Source organism: Zootoca vivipara, chromosome 1 (genome assembly GCF_963506605.1).
Source record: "Zootoca vivipara chromosome 1, rZooViv1.1, whole genome shotgun sequence".
Lineage (NCBI taxonomy): Eukaryota > Metazoa > Chordata > Lepidosauria > Squamata > Lacertidae > Zootoca > Zootoca vivipara.
The window spans coordinates 109,080,342-109,100,060 of record NC_083276.1 but is presented as its reverse complement, the minus strand read 5'-3'; the positions used below and the strand labels follow the sequence as shown (position 1 = coordinate 109,100,060).

At 43.4% G+C, this 19,719-nt stretch overlaps 1 protein-coding gene across 1 annotated transcript in view; it reads left to right on the top strand.

The window, feature by feature from the left end:
- Window positions 1-19,060, top strand: part of LOC118093597 (sodium channel protein type 2 subunit alpha-like) — a 50,465-nt gene extending 31,405 nt beyond the window's left edge. The window contains exons 17-26 of the mRNA XM_060280313.1: window positions 2,506-2,623; window positions 5,056-5,210; window positions 6,268-6,441; window positions 7,715-7,837; window positions 9,885-10,157; window positions 10,446-10,499; window positions 12,168-12,309; window positions 14,660-14,760; window positions 15,125-15,395; window positions 16,436-19,060. Coding sequence (XP_060136296.1) covers window positions 2,506-2,623; window positions 5,056-5,210; window positions 6,268-6,441; window positions 7,715-7,837; window positions 9,885-10,157; window positions 10,446-10,499; window positions 12,168-12,309; window positions 14,660-14,760; window positions 15,125-15,395; window positions 16,436-17,595 — 2,571 coding nt within the window. The 3' untranslated portion in view covers window positions 17,596-19,060. The remainder of the gene's footprint in view (window positions 1-2,505; window positions 2,624-5,055; window positions 5,211-6,267; window positions 6,442-7,714; window positions 7,838-9,884; window positions 10,158-10,445; window positions 10,500-12,167; window positions 12,310-14,659; window positions 14,761-15,124; window positions 15,396-16,435) is intronic.
- Window positions 19,061-19,719: the final 659 nt, after the last annotated feature.

Genomic DNA, 19,719 nt, shown 5'->3' with positions numbered 1-19,719 from the left:
CGCCCTTTAAGGCCAATTACGGGCGCGACCTCAGATCTTTCCCAGAGAGGGAGGGGGAGGAGGAGGAGGAGGGCCCACAGGCTGAGGATTGGGCAGAGGAACTGGAGACGGTGCACCAGCAGCTCAGAGAACACTTGGAGAGGGCCAAGGAAGCGTACAAAAAGGGGGCAGATCGCCACAGGCGACAAGGGGAGGTCATCAGGGTGGGGGACAAGGTGTGGTTGTCCTCGGAGGGCCTTCCCACCAGAGGGAGGTGCAAAAAGCTGGCACCCAAATGGCTGGGCCCCTTCACGGTCACGCAACAGGTCAACCCGGTGGCATACAGGCTGGCACTGCCAGAGGACATGAGGGTGCATCCAGTGTTTCATAGATCGCTGCTGTCGCCGTACAGGGAAAGCAGCAGGCTCCAAGACAGCGAACAAACCCCCGAGGGAGGGGGGGAGAGGGAAGGCAGGGAGCAACTCAATGAGGCCACGGCCATCCTGGATTCAAGGTGGGGGGTGGGGGGCCTGGAGTACCTCATGGCATGGGAGGATGCTCCACCGTCCCAGAATGAATGGGTCCCAGCCACTCAGATACAGGAGGAATTCTTGGTGGAAGAATTTCACGCCCTCTTTCCCCACAGACCCAAGCCCTGGCACATGGAAAGGGAGGGGGAGGAGGAGGAGGCACGGGAGACCAGCTCACCATGGCGCTGGGAAGCGGAGTTTGAGGAACCAGAGGATGAGGTATGGGTGTCGCCAAGATCCACCCAGTCAGAGGAAGGAGCAGATTGGCAAAACATTTTTACCCCCACCAGCTCTGACGCCACGGACTTTTTGGGATTCCCGTCCTCCCAGGCGGAAGGGGGGGGCTCGCAGGACTGGGGGGAGGTGTTCACACCAACGGGCTCGGAGAGCACCGAGTTTTTAGGCTTCCAGTCGTCACCGACACATGGGGGGGGCCTGGGGAGGGGTGAAGGAGAGCTTGGGAGGGGGGTGGATGTGAGGGACAGAGGATATCGCGAAGTCCCTCCCCTCCTGAGTTCAAGCCCGTCCCCGAGCAAAGGGGAAAGCAGGGAGAGTTCCGATTCCAGTGGGGAAGCAGGAAGTCGTGTCCGAGGCTCAGGCAAGGTAGAGGAGCCAGGGTCCCAGGTGGGACAGGAAGGGGCAAGTAAGGGGGGAAGACCCATCCCCCCAACTCCAGAATTACGCAGGAAGAGGAGGGGCAAGAGGATGGGTCTGCCAAAGCTTTTGTGTTGGAGAAAGACGCGCCAAAAGCCATTAGGAGGTTCTGAAACCGACTGACAACATCGTTCCGTGTAAATAGCAATGACTTGAGCACTGTAAATACGCAGCACCAATAAAAGAATAAAATGCAGAGCTGCGTAGCGTCGTTACTCTGAAGTAGTCCACTCCGGCCACTGTGACAATATCCAATATTGTTCTGGAGGGTCCCCTGCCCATCAGGGGCTGTTTTTTTTAGGGAAAGAGGGAATGGGATAGGGAAGATAGCCAAAAATTGGTTGCCATGCCTCGCAGAAGTGCTTTCTGCTAGCATAGAGCTACCCCTAGATAAAACTCAATCTTTGTGGGGGTGGTAGGGAATCAAGTCATCGGTATCATTGACGTCCTTTGAGAGCAATTTGGGTCTTGCTGCTGATTTCAACTTTGGGGGGGGGGGTTCCTGTCTGTGGTGCAAGCTTGAATTTAGCATTATAAATAATATTTATAGATAAAGCTGTTTAGCAGTATTTTTTCTGCAAATCAACTGATGTCAGGAAAGTTAGAACTACTATGACAAACTTGTTCTTTTTTTGAAAACAAACATTTTAAGAGCAGCAGAAAAAATTGCACCCTCTATACATTTATTGATGAATTATACATATTGACACCTGCTATTTTTTTCGGGGTGTGTGTGTGTGTGTGTGTGATATATTCTTACCATCATCGCCCAAAAAGCATTTAAAATTTCCTTTGGTCAGTAACAATGCAAAGCTACATATGGCCATGTTTGGATGTTCTAAGGCATTGGAACTGTATTCAGGTGTTGCAATTTCCACCCGGTGGTTGCAGAGTATGGCTCTGTGCTCTGCCCCCAAACAGTGGCTGCATCCCTGACTTCCCACTCTGAGCAGGAAAATCTGAAGGGAACGTGTGTGTGTGTGTGAGTTCATTTGTTTGTGTGCATTTGGAAGCCTCTCCTACTGGAAGTCCTGTATTATGGTTCCCAGTCACAGAGAGGCTTCTCAGAGCATTAATTTAAACTTATGAAAACCCTTCAGGGCTTCCCATTCAACACAGGAAGCTGGGAGTTGGAGTGGACATACAGATGGGCTGGCATGTAGAGGTCCCGTAATCTGAAGTTGGCTTTTGTGAGCACAGCTTTGCTTTTCTGGAAATCTGATTTGAGATGTGTGAACATGCTCCCATGTACCACAAGTGCATGCTCAGTTACATTAACCTCAACTCAGAATACAATACATACTGCTTTGTTTAAAAATGTGTTGTGTGATATTACTTACAGAAATTAAGTATTTCCAGCACCACTGAAGGCAGCACAATTGATGTTGCTCCCCTGGGAGAGGAGGAAGCGGAAGATGCAGCAGAAGACCCATCGCAACCAAAGGCTTGCTTTACAGAAGGTATCAAGGGCAACTAACCTAACAGTGGGGATTGCATGCAGGACAAAAATATGTATTTGGGAATTGCTGTATCCTGTGTGTATGTGAGGGAGCAGGGGGGAGATGTTCAGCCAACTAAGGCTTATGACTTTATGCTTATGACAAAGTGGGTTGTGGCCCATGGAAGCTTATGACACAATAAATGTGCTGGTGTTGTTGGTGCCACACATCTCTCCTTTTCTTTTGCTACAACAGACTTAACATAGCTACTTCCTCTGGGATTTTTCTTTGAGGAAATGCTATTTTAAATGCAGTCGCTACTTAGAGTAATGAAGCTATTTTAAATTTACATTGTGTGAGTCAATTTAGCAAACAAATGTAGGGATGGGCAGAATGTCTGGCACCAGCAATAGGTAGACAGCAAGTGAAAGGTTCTGGGTTGTATTCAACATAGCGCTACGGCTAAAGTTCCATCAGGGCAACAATTTTTCCTGCAGGATTGAAACTTCACCTCTTCCCCAACCCTGTACAATTATTCTGGGGTTTCCATAAATCATATAATTGGCTAACAGCTATCTGATCCATATATTGCCAGGAGGATTTTTTCTCTCTCTTTTAAGTCATTTCTTTAAATGAGCATTTGTGGTGAAACATATCAGATTCATGGCAGACTATCAATCTGTTACAGTGACGTTTATCCCTTTGGAGTTGGGAATCAATATGTTGGCGTGTTCCTTTAGGAAGGACATCAAGTCTATGCACTGCTCCAGATTGTCAGTTGGGGGGAAAAATCCCTCCCTTTGAAATTGGAGTCTGGAATAAGTTTGCTGACTTTGTCCCAGAGGATTTCCTACTCTTCAGGATGCAGTTAGCAAATTGTTTCCTGCTTCCAGACTCCATAGGAAGATCCTTTCCATTGATCCATTTTCGTCCTGTCGCTAAGCAGAATGGTAGAGAGTCCTGGGGGCACTCTGTTTCTTTGTCTGAGAAAACAGAAATCAGGAACAGTACCAAAGGTTTCCTTAAAAAGAGGTATTAAGCCAGAGCATTGCTAGGTACAGAACTCTGGTGACAAATTAGGAAAAAATAAATAAAATTGCAAATGCCATTTTATATGTATAGATGCAAATTTAGACTGACTTTCAGAGGTAGTAGTGTGAGGGGAATAATGCATGCTGTCACATAACACTGGACATTATGAGTGATCCAATAAGGCCAGAAAGCATAGTTTCCCACTATGAGAATGAACCATGGAGAGCCTCAGGCTTGCAGGCTCCTCCTTCCCACATCTCTCACGTCTGCAAGGAGGCCAGAAGCTTTTGCTTCTGCTCTTAAACAAAACATGACTCCCATTATGCTGGAACTCAGAAACTGGTTTGCATTAAGTCTAGCTAGAAAAAAGTCAATCTGAAGCCACAGTTTGATGCTGACTTTCCCCTGCTGCCTAGGGTTAAAGCAAACCACAGCTCCCTATGCTGCACTAGAAACTAAGGTTTGCTTAAAAGCAGAAGCAAATCTTCATTATGAAAGAGTTCTAGCAATAGTTCTAGTGTTAGTTCATTCATACAGCAGAAAAACTTGGTTTTCTCATTACATCTTAACTGTAGCACTGTACTCATTATACTTGTGGAACCACATCCCCCACAACGGTCATATTTGCAAGGGTGAAATAGGGGAATCACATTTTTCAGGAACAAAAGACTGCAATTGGTGTTCTGGGAAAATGCAACAGAGGAGGAAGAAGATGTAATTCCCTGACAATGTACATATACGAAATCAGGCCCTCAGAGCAAGAAGCTGAACTTAATATGTTTGTTATTCCATAATACACATAAAATACATAATGCCATGAACATGGGTGATGCATCAATAATCGCCATCATTGTGCACAATTAATTTAGAAATAACTGTTGTATAATGTTTAATTAGATAAATGAATCTGGCAGCAGTAAAGTTAAAGACAAAAGAGCAGAAACTAATAGTTTGTGTCTTAACACCTCAAAGACCTGTGTTGGTGGTTGATTTTATAGCCTCCTTCATCAGATTCATACATTAGTTTCTACGGTGCCACACAACATTTTGTTTCCATAAACATACCTTTGACTGCATATTTCAGTATTGTTCATTTACAACATTGGCTTCAGGACATGAGAAACTCAGGCTGGATCCAGAGAATTATGAGCAGAACTATGAATGGAAAGGTGGGGTGGTGGTGGGGGAGTCACCGCCTTGTGGCTAACAGAAGTCTCTTCTAGAGAGTTGGGGTGCCTTTTGGAAAACTGTGGGAGGTGGCATGTGAGGCTGTAGGGAGAAATGAAGATCTATGAGGATTTCCTTCCATTTGCAGAAGGGCAGCTCAGGGCCCAATCCATATCCTGGAGGTTGCCTAAATATTTTACTTTTTTATTTTACTTCGATTATTTCATTTCATCCACCAAATATTCTGATTCCAGGCTGTGTACGGAGATTCAAATGCTGTCAGGTCAGCATAGAATCTGGAAAGGGCAAATTATGGTGGAACCTTCGCAAAACCTGCTATAAAATAGTGGAACACAACTGGTTTGAAACCTTCATTGTCTTCATGATCATTCTCAGCAGTGGTGCTTTGGTAAGTGGAATATAGATCATTATGTTGTAGAACAGAGTATATTAATTGATTGGGGTGGGAGGAATTGTCCCAATTTGTACACAAATGAATTTATTTTGGGGTGGTCTTCTATTCCCTTCTAGTCATATGACTTTTTGTTTTATTTCTCTCTTTGAAATCCAAGTAGCTATCCATTAATATTCTCTTATAGTTATAGCTGGGTTTGTCTATTACCATGCTACTATTCTAGTTTCCTTTCCTAATCCTGACATTCTCACTTAAAACAAGTTGTGGAAATGTGTCCCTCTAGATCAGGCATCCCCAAACCGTGGCCTTCCAGATGTTTTGGCCTACAACTCCCATGATCCCTAGCTAACAGGACCAGTGGTCAGGGATGATGGGGATTGTAGTCCAAAACATCTGGAGGGCCGAAGTTTAGGGATGCCTGCTCTAGATGGACTACAACTCCCATCATTCCTGACTTTTGGCCATGCTGTGTGGGACTGATGAGTGCTGGTAGTTCAACAACATCTGGAGTGCTATAGGTTCCACATTCCTGCTTTAGTTTTCAAGCCTTTTTGTATAAACTCCTAGTTCCTTCTCGTGAATTATACTGCATTATGCCGTATTTTGGGTGTTGAATTGCTAGTTTTAATGAAACAGAATTACATTTCATTTTGATTTTTTTTAAAAAAAATGTTGTTTGTTGCATTTTGATGTATTGGGAAGAATGTTATTATTGAGTGGCCATGTTGAAGTCAATTAAATAAAATAGCAGGAACTTCTTTAAAATAGTATTTTAAAGAGTATTGGTAGTCTCTAGATGTCTTATAACTTGTCAAACCAATTTGGTTCAGGTACATGTTTTGATAATGTGTAGATTCTGCATTTCAAGCAAATGTTAGAAAATGTTCCAAGGGAATAGCAAGTCACAAGTGTCCAAAATGTAATTGAGATGTACATAAATATAAAGCATAGCCTTTTAAAATATCAGGCCCAGCAGAATGAGTGACATTTTGTCTCTCCCTCCCCCCCCCAGCCAATATGACCTTATTTGTAGTAGCATTTTCCTTCATAGGCTTTTGAAGATATATATATAGAACAGCGCAAGACTATCAAGATTGTACTTGAATATGCAGATAAGATCTTCACATACATCTTCATTCTGGAAATGCTTCTGAAGTGGGTAGCTTATGGGTTTCAAGCCTATTTCACAAATGCCTGGTGCTGGCTCGATTTCCTGATAGTTGATGTAAGTACTTCTTTTGCCTAGCAGCTTTATACATCGAATTGTTGGTGAGCCATGTTTTCATCATAATGCATCATAATATTTAAACTGGCCTATTTTGGCTTAGTTACGCATCGCAGTCAGAGCAAGATGCATCCTTGCACTCCCAGTCACCTTCACCGGTTTAGGTATCTTGCCTAGTGTGTGCTTGCTTCAGTGACCTAACACATAGTACCTATGGGAAGGAACTGTTAATAGAAGACCCTTGCTTTTTATTCAGGTGTGTTCTGTAGATATAGGTATTTGTTCAGGTCTCTCGTGAACTGGGCTGCAACACTTTGCCCTCTGTTTGTGCTCAGTGCCCTTTCTAGTGTTACCCACAGTTATCAGTTTTTCTTCCCATGTGTTCTTGTGTACTCATGACTGCCTAGATGTGGGAATGTGGCAGCGTTGTAGTGCTGTGCCATGTGGCTTGACATGTTCACAATGTTCTCCTTCTATATCTCACGTAAGCTTGATTCTGTGCTACATTTGGCTACTGGGATAGTCAGGATCCTGGCCTCCAACATGCCTGGATGCATATTGGTCTTGTGGTTAGTAGCGGGGCTCATTCTGTACCCATTTACTGGACTGAATTGTTTCAGTCATTTACAGTATAGGTGGGTAATTCAGGGAGGTGACAAACAGTAAGTTAATTCGGACTTTAGGTGCATCATTTGCTGAAACGCTGCCCTGAGATGGGACAAGACCCACATGGAGTGAATTTTGAAATGCTGTGATCTGAGGGCACCATATCGAAGGGCAGGAACCTTACTAAGCAGACCTAGGTCTCCTCAAAGACAACCTGGGAAACCCATTTCACTGCCCTAATTTCCACCCTGGGAAAAAAAATACATGTAGGTAGGTAGAAACAGAAATAGCTTGCCCACCGGTGGCTGCAACAACAGCCTTCCACCAGCAATTTTGCTGCCACTTAATGGGAAAGGAAGGGACAGAGAGGCAGAGAGCACAGGGTTGTGTCAGCAAGCCAGTGATGGCAATGTGATGGGTCTGCCAGTGTATCAACACAGCCCTAACCTTGCAACCACCTCATCTGTCTCCCTCTCAGTATGTGGCGGTGTTGCTGCTGTTAGCAGGCTACTGTTGTGGCTCCACCATTATACTGCAGGTTCCCCCTCTGGTTTAAGTTTGCAATCGAGCTGATATTTGAATTCTATCTGTTGTTGTTGTTGTTGTTAAAAAAAGATATGATTTGTACTTTTTCAATAATTGTGCAACTGTTGTCATTTCTGAATAGGTTTCTATAGTGAGTCTAATAGCCAATGCCTTGAACTTTGCTGAACTTGGTCCCATTAAATCACTTCGGACACTGAGAGCGTTGAGACCTCTGAGAGCATTATCACGATTTGAAGGAATGAGGGTGAGCAAGACAACATTAAATAACAATTGAGGGACTCGTGGTCAGAAACAGCAAGCGGTATCTCTGTTTCTTAATGTACTGTACGGGTATCGGTGCTTCCTTCTGTTTATCCTCCCAGCAGCCCTGCCAAGTAGCTTAGACTGAGAGAGAGAAAATTCCCCCAGTAGGCTTTGTTGAATGAATGGGGATTTGAGTCTCTCTCCAGTTTAAGGGTGGTCTCAGTACCAAAACGCAGATTGAAAACCAGTCCCACCCAGAAGTGACTACGAGCTGGTCAGAGACCACCCACTCAAGAATTTTTCCCAGAAAGGGGGCATTTTCAACCATCTATAGTTGTTCAGATCTTTCAGCTCCAGGGAGAATTTCTGAAGGAGTAGTCTTACTGCTTCCCTCTTGGAGTGAGGCACTGATACGCTCTGTAGTCCAACCAGCCTTCTCCTCCCATCACCAGCCATGAGGTTCAAGGGTCAAAGAATGCAAATGGTCACCTGCACCCACCCAGGTACGCTGCCAACATACGCAGGCTGGGCTAATGAAACTCATTCAACAAAACTGACCGAGACAGCATTCTGGACACCCCTTGAGATTGACCTGCTACAACAGTGGAGTCAAGGTCCAAGCAGATTGCAAGCAAATCACAACAGGCCACCAAGGGTTCCACAACCTCCTTTGGGCCAGTATGTAAGAGCTCCATGCAATAAAACTGAACTGCATGGTATATAGAGGATGCACTGGAGGCAGCGAAGTCAGCCTTCTTTGGTGCCTTCACCACCACTGAGGAGGCTCGATAACAACCACATACATATCTTCAGCCATATTCACCAGGAGCTTTCCAGCACTTGCATTCTAGCTGCACCCCCCCCCCAAATACAGGTGTCCCAGACAATAGCCTCTTACCCAATCTCCTTCTTTTGGTTATAACCCAAGCAAATATCATCCCTTCCCACCCACTCTGCAATAAGCTTATATCTCCGCCTGTGAGAGATTAGCTCTCCTGTTATATTCACAGCCTTCTGATCTCATTTGTTCTCTAATACATTATTAAGCACATAAAGGGATCCCACTCCCCCTTCCTCATTTTTTTCTAGTGGGATATATTTATTTAGATATTTGAATACGCGATATTCACATTACCTTTTATATTGGACTCAAATAATTATTAGGGCAACAACAACAACAAAAATCTTCCTTTTAAAAATATTTTTAAATGCAAAGTGACAGTATCATCTTAGAAAGACGTGGTCTTCCATATTATAATAGGTTTGATGTAATATATTGAATACTGTTAATTTAGTTGCTATAATGGACCCAATATGGAGAGAGCCAGGGAAGTCCTAAAGGAAGTTATGACAAAGATTTGATTGCTAGGATATATATAGTTCTTCTTTTTCATTCCATCTTAGAAAAGGGATTATGCCCTGGGGGAAAGAGGTGTGGGGAGGGGTTTGCCAAGGGCAGCCGTTCTTGGTGGATTCAGTGGCAATAAACATGCTTTGGATAAAGACTGCAGGTTTTATACATGTAAAGCAAGAATAAAGCATGAAATGCACATAGGTAGCCTGTTTCTGAGCATAATGCACAGAACTAGCCTGCATAAAGCACATTAAAGCGTGATTTGTGCAATCAGACCACATCAGCCTAACTAGACTAAGGCATAAGACCACAGCCTTTATCACTGGGTAGGGTGAAACATAATAAGGCATAAGGCAGGAGCCCACTGCATCCATTGCTGGAGTTGCTAAGAGCCCACAGGACAGCGACAGACATGGCCTCTTAACAGCCATGATGGTAATGGCTTGCTAATGGTTTAGAAACTTTCCCCCAGAACTGTGGTTTTTATTTAAATGCAGATTCATGTTAATCAAACTGATCAGTTGATTAAAATGCTTAAGCCAGTTGACTGGGATTTCTTTAATTGGGGTTTACTATTAAATATCTGATAAAATGCAACACCAGCATCAGAAGCTACCTAGATACTTTCCCCGACATCAAATCTTCTGCAGTCGTTTCAATAACTTCTCTTCACTCCTTTTGTCGTTTTGTCTAGGTGGTAGTGAATGCTCTGGTAGGAGCCATACCCTCCATCATGAACGTGCTTCTCGTGTGTCTTATATTCTGGCTAATTTTCAGCATCATGGGCGTCAATATGTTTGCTGGCACGTTCTACTTTTGCATGAATATTACAGATCAGAAGATGATGTCACCCTTAATAGTTGAGAATAAATCAGTTTGTGAAAGTATGCCAAATGTATCCAGATGGACAAATGTTAAAGTGAACTATGATAACGTGGGGGCCGGATACCTTTCTCTACTTCAAGTTGTAAGTAACCCCCCCCCCCCATTAGATATCGGTAATAACTTCCATTGGCTGGGTGTCAGTTTTGTCGGGTGGAATCCCATTGGTGTCCTTGCGCTCATAGAAGGATGCCTGCTATGAAGAGAGGGGGGAGGCAATCTTTCCCAGTTTCCTCCTACAGCTGTGCATGTGTGCTAAAATGGTCACCTGTATATGCAAGGGTTTTAAGCTCTGCTTTGGAAAATTTGCACAATATTCTCAGTTATTAGAACTTAGATCGTGGATAGCTTTTAACGTATTGCCTCTTTATAGGCCACCTTTAAAGGATGGATGGAGATAATGTTTGCTGCTGTGGATTCCACAGGTGTAAGTACATGATGGTATCTCTTTTTCTTTCTCAAATGCTGATTATAAGTGTGTGTGTGTGTGTGTGTGTGTGTGTGTGTGTGTGTGTGTTTTAAAGCACTTACTATCATGTTTATTCTCTTAACAACGAAAACAGTCTTGTCTTTCCAATTTGTTTTTAAGAACATCATTCCCCCCCCCCAAAAAAATGGGCATCTTGTCTAATATTTGCTCCTTGCCATTTCGTTCTCTGAATATGGGTAGGGGAATATTCTGGAAGTGGAAATTGCTTTCCTAAGAACCTAAGAGCATGAAGAACCTTTTACTTTTATGTCTGTTTTTTGCCTTGGTTAGCCCCAAATCCGGGAACAATTCAGGGCACCCTGCTAAAGGGGTTGGGTTCTGTCTGAAAGCTCAGATGGCGGCCAACATGCCTTAAATGGCATCCTGGTGGGATTTCTCCATTAGATCTGCACCAATCCTTTCACCAGGATTAAGCCTGATCGTGATACCCACCAGCAATCAGGTTTGCTGTTACGGAACACAGACTCAATGCCTATGCCAAATCCAGTTTACATCTGTAGTCAATAAAATTGTGGCCATTTTCATCCCAAGCTAGTGTTATGTATTTCTTACTATGTTTACAGTGTAAGTTCCCACCCCGCTGTCATTAATTGCCAGCCCACCCACAAGTTAACCCTTTACCTTAAGTCTGTTTCTGGCTTGGTTAGGAAAGTGATTTGAGCAGCTCTGCCTCCTTACCCCTGCCTGTTTGACCTTACTTTATTTTTTTATTTTCTCCCTCACTTAAGTCATTGTTTCTATTCTCTTCCACCCTGCCTCTCCTTAGGGATAGCTAAGGGAGAGCAGGAGCTAGCACTTCAGAGCAGCCATGCACTAGAGGCCCAGACCTGGGAACATAAGAGGCTGCAAAGTACCACAAAACCATTAGTTCATCTGAATCAGTATTGGAAGCAGCCCTCCAATATTTCAGACTGGGGTTTTTTCCAGCCCTTCCCGGAGATGTCAGGGATTCAAGTCCTACTGTACCATTAACTCCTAGACACAAATGTATCCCTTGTTTAAATTGCCAATGAAACATGTGAATAAACTAATCCCAACTGTGGTTCTCAGCAAGCAATTGCAAGACCAAGGGCATTCTGTAGAACATTTTTCAGTATCTATAAGGGAACATTGGGTTTTGCTTAAATATGCTCTAGTTTTGTGAACTGGCATTATGTATTTTGTACAGGCATCTATATCCTTACAGTGGTGCCTCGATTTACGAATTTAATCCGTTCCGAATTATGAATTTAATCAATTCGACCTTCGTAGGTCGAAAAATTCGTAAGTCAAAAAGCACCATTGGAAACACAATTTCCCATAGGAATGCATTGGAAACGGAAACATTTGTAAGTTGAAGCAACCCCATCTAAAAATTCGTAAGTCGAAAAAACCCTATCTAAAACCGCCACGGTTTCCGTTCGGATGTCGAGAAATTCATAAGTGTGCGGCCATTTGCCCCACTCGTAAGTTGAAAAATTCGGTTGTCGAGTCGTTCAGAAGTTGAGGTACCACTGTATTCTCATTTCCTTTGTATTGGTGTTTAAGCAAGCACCTACATGTTTTTAGAAGATACTCTGTGCAGCCCATTGGGTACTGATCTATTTTTGTTTCCTTGCATTATAGTTGGATCAACAGCCCAGATATGAGGCCAACCTGTACATGTATCTTTACTTCGTCATCTTCATCATTTTTGGATCATTCTTCACCTTGAATCTTTTCATTGGTGTCATCATTGATAATTTCAACCAGCAAAAAAAGAAGATAAGTGTCCAGATTAGTCATTTCTACCTCACACAGTGAGCTGTGTTTCACAGAAAATAGTCAAAACGCCACAGTTTGACTGGTGTGTTACATAATTTACATCAATATTCAGTTTTCTGAATGGTCAGCTGAACTTTTTGTTACAGCGTAAAACCTGGTTGGAAAGTTTGCAATGAGACATTTGCCCTTTTCCAGTGTAAACCATAAGGCAAATGGAGTGCCTGGGTGCACCTCGCGGTGTCCATTACCAGCAAAAACACTGCTTTAGAACTTGACCAGGTTACTTGAATTTGGAAGGGAAAAGAGAGATAGAGTTGGGTGTCATCAGCATATTGGTGATCTCAAAAACCAGACATCCTCCCCCTGTGGTTCTGTGTAGATATAGCTTGGGGAAGAAGATGAAACCCTGAGAGGCACCATAGACCAAAGGCGAAGGTATCAAACAGGAGTCCCCTAGCACCCCCTTCTGAAACTGCCCCTCCAAGAAGGTCCAGAATCACTGTAAAACTGTGTCTCCCATTCCCACCATAAGGTCTAGAAGCATAGCATGACTGATGGCATCGAAAGTCATAGGGAGGACCAGCAGAACCAACAGGAACACACTCCCCATTGTCCTACATAGGTCATCCATCCAGGTGACCAAGGGAGTCTCCATTTCATAACCTTACCTGAAGCTCGACTGACTTGACTGTAGATAATTTTCCTCATCCAGGAATACCTGGAGCTGAGGTGCCACAACCTACTCAAGCCCTTTGCCCCCAAATGGGCAAAGAGCTTCACATTCTGGTATCTATGGGGAGAGGGGAGAGGAACTCCAAGTGTACATCAGAGCATCATGGCTCTGAAGTTGATTAGTTAGTTATGGATATGTATGATTTTTAATAGATCTCGTTGTTCTCCATTCATGAACCACCACTATATTTTCTTTGGGCACATCAGGGATTCCATTTCTTGAATAGAAGGAATTTCATTGGAACGAGTTTTTCTCTGACAGAAACTCTTTCCTTCTAAGGAAGCTGTTTCCATCTCAGGAAGAGGGAATCTTTTGATCCAATCCAAACTGTTGATAGAATTACTATTCCATCTGCTGGAGGTCAACTGATACAACGGCAGGGCAATTCAATCAACATTCTGCACTGTATGCAAGCTGTCAGTATCCTATAATACAATTTGCAGTGATCTATGGATGATGAAAATAAATTAAATTGAAACGTAAAGCGTGTGTACCAAAAACCACCACTAAGCAAGTACCAGAAGTAATTCAATTCAAGAAGGAGTTAACCAAAACCAATAAACGGCTTCTTTTGAGGATAGTCCATCACTTAGGGAACAAAGGGTATTCATCAAATAATGATCCGCATCATATATTTTCATTTTCCTCTTTAAAACAAACCCTACATGAATACAAAATAATGCCTACACTGGTAGACTGGACAGGTGAATGTTGCAGTTGGTGGGGTTAATCTTAATGGGTAGAATTAAATGTTGATGTTCCATCTACATGAGCATATCAGCTTTTGAGATAGAATGATGCATCCCCATTTCCTCCCATAGTCCATTCTGGGAGTTCTTAGGCACTCCAGAGCCAATTTGAGGGGCACAGGGAGAGAGGCGGAAACCCCATAGTGCAAGCAGAAGTCCTTACACAGTTTCCACACAGGGCTTGTTAGGTGAATCCTGCTCAAAGTTTTGTGGTTAAAGGATGCCCATGATAAATGGGGTTTACCCATTTATATATGTATTAAAAATGTTTTTATATCGATGTGTCATAAAATATCAGTGTGGTGTACAACAATTAAACATAAAGCACTATTTTAAAAAGTCAAATAGTCATTAAAGTGACCAGCTAATCAATTTAAACAGGTGCAAAGTCCTACCAACATAATAAAGTCTGCAAGAAATGCGTGGAAGTCAAAAGTGAAGGGGCCTGCCATATCTCTGTTGAAAGAGTTGGCAGCCCTACTAAGTTCATGACTTCTTTTTGAAGCCAATTGGGCCTCTGTAAGATGGGGAACAACAGGCAGCACTTCTGCAGATGATCTCAGTGATCAAGCTGGGATATCAGGGCTCAGGATCCTTAAGGTATCCTGGATCCAAGTTGTTCAGGGTTTTGTGTATTAATGCAAGAACCTTGAAACTTGAAGCTGGCTCATTAGCACATGGCCAGTTAGTGCAGATGTTTTAGCAGATGTGTCACACGATGTCTGGCGTCTGCTCCCATCAGCAGTTCACCTTCTGGAGCTTCACTGCAATAATCCAGCCTTAAGGTTATCAACGCATGGAGTACATCTGTGTACTCATGAGTCTAAAGTTATGGTTGTAACCAGTGGAGTTTTTTTAATTCCTTTACTTAGGAGGACAAGACATTTTTCTGACAGAAGAACAGAAGAAATATTACAATGCAATGAAAAAGCTGGGGTCCAAGAAACCACAGAAACCCATACCCAGGCCAGCAGTAAGAATGCCTTTTATCTTCCTTTTATATATATATACAGTGGTACCTCTACTTATGAATTTAATGCATTCCGAACACACATTTGTAAGTCGAAAATTTTTTTAAGTCGAATCCCATAGGAATGCATTGGGAGAAAAAATTCATATCTAAACCGCATCCAAGATGGCGGACGGAGCTCCATTTGTAAGTAGAAAAATTGGTAAGTAGAGTTATTTGTAAGTAGAGGTACCACTGTATATATTTTTGCATTAATCAGAAAAAAGCTTTTATCAAAGTTTACCAAGAAAAAGAGCTTTCCCATGCCCATGAAATGACATCACACCCTTTTTGCTGTCTTACTTCACTCTATTTCTTGTTTCTGCAGAATAAATTCCAAGGCTGGATTTTTGATTTTGTAACCAAGCAAGCCTTTGACATCGGGATCATGGTTCTCATCTGTCTCAATATGATCACCATGATGGTAGAAACAGATAACCAGGACCCCTCTGTGGAAGACACTTTGTACTGGATCAATGTGATTTTCATCATCCTTTTCACTGGGGAGTTTCTCCTGAAATTGATTGCGCTCCGCTATTATTATTTCACTATTGGTTGGAATATATTTGACTTTGTGGTCGTCATTATCTCTATTATAGGTAAGTAACATTTGGGGCTGAAAGGATGGATATAAGTGAAGAAAAGGGTCAGCTGAAGAAAGTATTTTGGAGGTTTGGCATAAACTGTTGTAAACGCTGCCGGTACCCACTTAATTGCCTTTTTCTCCACTTGAGTCTACAAAGTCTACATTGCAGCATGCACGGCGAATTGTTTTAACGTTGTACTGCATCAGAAATGACGCTGAGGTCTTTTATAAGTACTTGAGACTTTGTAGATGCGGGGGGGGGGGAATTCAGTTTAGTGGGGTCAGAAATGGTATGAAGAGTGGATGGAGAAAAACTATGTCAACTCCTCCCATGACACATCAGGGGCACCCAATGAAATTGATTGGCAGCAGGGCCAGAATGGCCAAAATTAAAACACTTCTTCATACAGTTAACAATTAACTTTGTTCCTGCAAGGTGCAGGTCAGGCAGCTTTCAAAAAGGAGTATTATTTCATAAATCACTATTATTTAGATCCCACCTTTCAGGATATAAAACCTTCCAAGGTGGCTTACAAGGCCTTCCTCTGTTTGCGGATGGGACTTTGAGCTCCACGGGCAGAAATAGGGGATCATGTTTGTCTGTTCCCCTGCAGTTGCCCTGCCTTACAAGTCTGAAGGTTCCCTCAACCTTCCAGAGCAGATGTTCAGTGGCCACAGGGGAGAATTTCAGCAAAATTACCTATACCCCGTTCATCTAGCATGGACATCCTGTGAGCAGGATAGAATTTTCGAATCCACCCCATAGTATATACAGTACAGAGAAAATTAATTATCCCAGTGGTGGCAGGAGCTGTAGACATCCCAATATCAGCCTAGCCTAGCATTGTCCCCTTGACCTTTCACAAGACAGTTGAGTCAGAAAATAACCACAATATGTGAACTGGAGCCAATTCCAGGTAAAAAACAAAACACCACGGGGATAGCGATTTGCCATTTCCACCTCACACCGCAGCCCCTGATTGAAAATGATGTGATTGCGTGTTACATTAGTATGTAATATTTTAAAATGTTTTGCCCTATTTTTTAAAACAGGCCTCTTCCTGTCAAAACTCATTGAACAATACTTTGTGTCGCCCACTTTGTTCCGAGTGATCCGACTTGCCAGGATAGGTCGCATCCTGCGTCTCATCAAAGGTGCTAAAGGGATCCGCACTCTGCTTTTTGCCTTGATGATGTCTCTCCCTGCCTTGTTCAACATCGGCCTCCTCCTTTTCCTGGTCATGTTCATCTATGCTATATTTGGAATGTCCCAGTTTGCCTATGTGAAAAAGGAAGTTGGGGTTGATGACATGTTCAACTTTGAAACATTTGCCAACAGCATGATCTGCCTCTTCCAAATCACCACCTCTGGGGGCTGGGATCGCTTGCTGGCTCCCATTCTCAACAGCAATGCACCAGACTGTGACCCTGAAAAAGTCCACCCAGGAAGTTCAGTGAAAGGAGACTGTGGCAATCCTTCTGTTGGGATTTTCTTCTTCGTCAGCTACATTATCATCTCATTTCTGGTTGTAGTCAACATGTACATTGCTGTCATTCTGGAGAACTTCAGCGTTGCCACAGAAGAAAGCGCTGAGCCTTTAGGCGAAGACGATTTTGAGATGTTCTATGAGGTTTGGGAAAAGTTTGATCCGGATGCAACCCAATTTATAGAGTACTGCAAACTCTTTGATTTTGCAGCTTCTCTGGAGCCGCCTCTTTTGATACCAAAGCCAAACCACCTCCAGCTTATTGCAATGGATCTTCCCATCGTCAGCGGCGACAGAATTCACTGCCTTGACATCTTGTTTGCTTTCACGAAACGTGTCTTGGGCGAAAGCGATGAAATGGATGCTCTCCGTGTTCAAATGGAAGATCGGTTTATGGCTGCCAACCCTTCCAAAGTCTCCTATGAACCCATTACAACTACTCTGAGACGGAAACTGGAGCTGGAGTCCGCTAAAGTCATCCAGCGATCCTATAGGCGGTATCGTGCCTCAAACCCGGTGCGTGAACCTTCGTTCGTATATGACAAAGGCAAAAACAAATTGGACGCTGATAAGTTGAGCTTGAACTTGCCCCTGGAAACGAGGAAGAGGAACTCCTCCACCACGTCACCGCCTTCATATGACAGTGTGACAAAGCCAGACAAATACGAACAAGAAAAGTCAGAAAAAGAAGAAAAAGGCAAAGATGACAAGGAGAGCAAAAAGTAAAAACGAAAGTGAACGTGTGATCCTGTCTATAGCAAATTTGTTTACAGCATAAGGAAGTTACCACTGATAACTGATAGGGATTGTGCTGGATGTTTATGGCAAACTGCCTGTTTCTACAGTTATCCAACATAGTACACTTGCGCACCCAAGGCCAGCGTTGAACATAAATAAGGCAATCGTCATGTTATTGTTGGCTGAATAGTAGGGTAGCAGACTTGTGAGGACAATGCTGTGCTTCAAACCAAGAGGCATGGATGAAGATGGAAGCGCAAAATAGCTACAAACTGTCAGGACACGTTCATAATTGTGTCTATCGTAACAAAAAAATACCCACCACTGCTGAAGTAATTGTATCCACTGTGTGCATCCCAATCGCCACATGTGTCCTGTTTGACAAATTTCTCTTGGTACCCCCATTTTTCTGTTTACAAATTGCTGTTTGATTATATGTTGAGCAAAGGAGCGAGGTGTGCTCTCTCATATATTTGTTTACATTCATTCCCTCCCTCCCCCCACCGTGCCACCCTTTATAACTTAGGATATGGATGTGATATTTTGGACTTTACCCATTGTGGGTGTGGTCCAATACAAGCATTTAGCAGAAAACCCTGGGTCTGCTGCAAAGAGATGGCTTTCTAAAGAAGCATGTGGGGTAGGCGGAACAGTCAGAAGAAAGGAAGAAGTGTCAACTTTGTTAAAGGATGCCATTGTGTATGTGCCAGGTTCCGTTTAGATATTAAGTTAAGCATTGGCTGTGCTTGCATAGATGCTTAAAAATCAAACTGTCTTTGTAGATATGCAGAAAAGGACAAGGTTAGTCAAAGGTTACAGCCCCCACACAATCCATGCAGTCCCCACATTCTGTCTCAAGAACAAATAAAAGCCACTGCTAAAAATTTGTTAATCAAATCAAGCCCCATGTTGGGCAAAAGATTCCTGCAGTGCAGGAGTTTGGAGTAGATTACCCTAGCGGTCCCTTCCAACTCTACAATTTTGTGATTCTATGAAATAAATTCAAATCCTGATCTGGCCTACCTTTAGTCTATTCCAGAGAGCTCCATGGTGAGAAAAGAAACGGGAGGGCGAACAATTCAAACTTCCAGTATGAAAAGAAAAGCTCAGAGGGACTCCTCGGAACAACCGACAGGTGCTCAGCTCCTCAACACACAAGGAATGAAAAGGGGCAGTGAGGAGGAGATGCAAGGCAGGAAAAAAAGCCCAAGTGGTAAGCAGAAGCTGAGAATAGCATCAGACAATACTTGGCAGGCTGGAGAGGAGGCACACACATCTTTGCAAAGGTCCGCTCCAGGCAGAAGTAGCCTATGACGTGGTTCTCCAGGGAGAGCCACCAGCTGCTACAGGGGTGCAACCCTCACCCATAATCCCTAGGGTGAAACTTGAGGCATTGCAACCAACACCATAAAGGCATGTGCTCTCTGATTTTGGTGGGGCTGCTAGACTGCAACTGTCCACTTCCATGATGTTGGCTGTGATGCTTGCTGTTTCCTGGCACTTACAGGTGAGGATAGGAATTCACCATTGCTCTGTAGAATTAACCAGTAATTCTGCCTATTGAACTGCTTCGCTGGCTGCTGCTGACTCCAGGCTCCCCCGCTTTGAAAGGAACCAGTGCATCTCACAGATAAGGCCATTGGCTTATTTAAACTGCCTGAAACCTGCTCAGTGCCCTTAAAGAGGTGATATAGAAACACAGAAAGCCACCAGGTACTGTTTTCACCTGGTAGTTCTAAGGATCTCTCTGTCACTTCCACTTTCCAAAATCGTTTAGTTTTGTCAACTCCAAAAACTTCAATGGCTGCTCCTGGGAGATTCTCATGGTTTTGGCCCAGCCTTTGCCAACTTGGTGCACTCCAGATGCTGTTGAACTATGGCTCTCGGCATCGCTGACCATTGGCTGGGGTAGGCTAATTAGGCCGGTTCCCTTTCCTCCAGCTCTACTATTCTGATGTAAAATTGCTTTGTGTGTGTGTGCTAGAGAGGTGATATTTTCCTCCTTCAGATGAAGAATGGTTCCAGGAATTGCTGTGAAATATGGTAAAGCCACATGGTAGATCAGAATATGAAATTACCACACGTCTCCTCCCTAAGGATAGAGGGATGCCA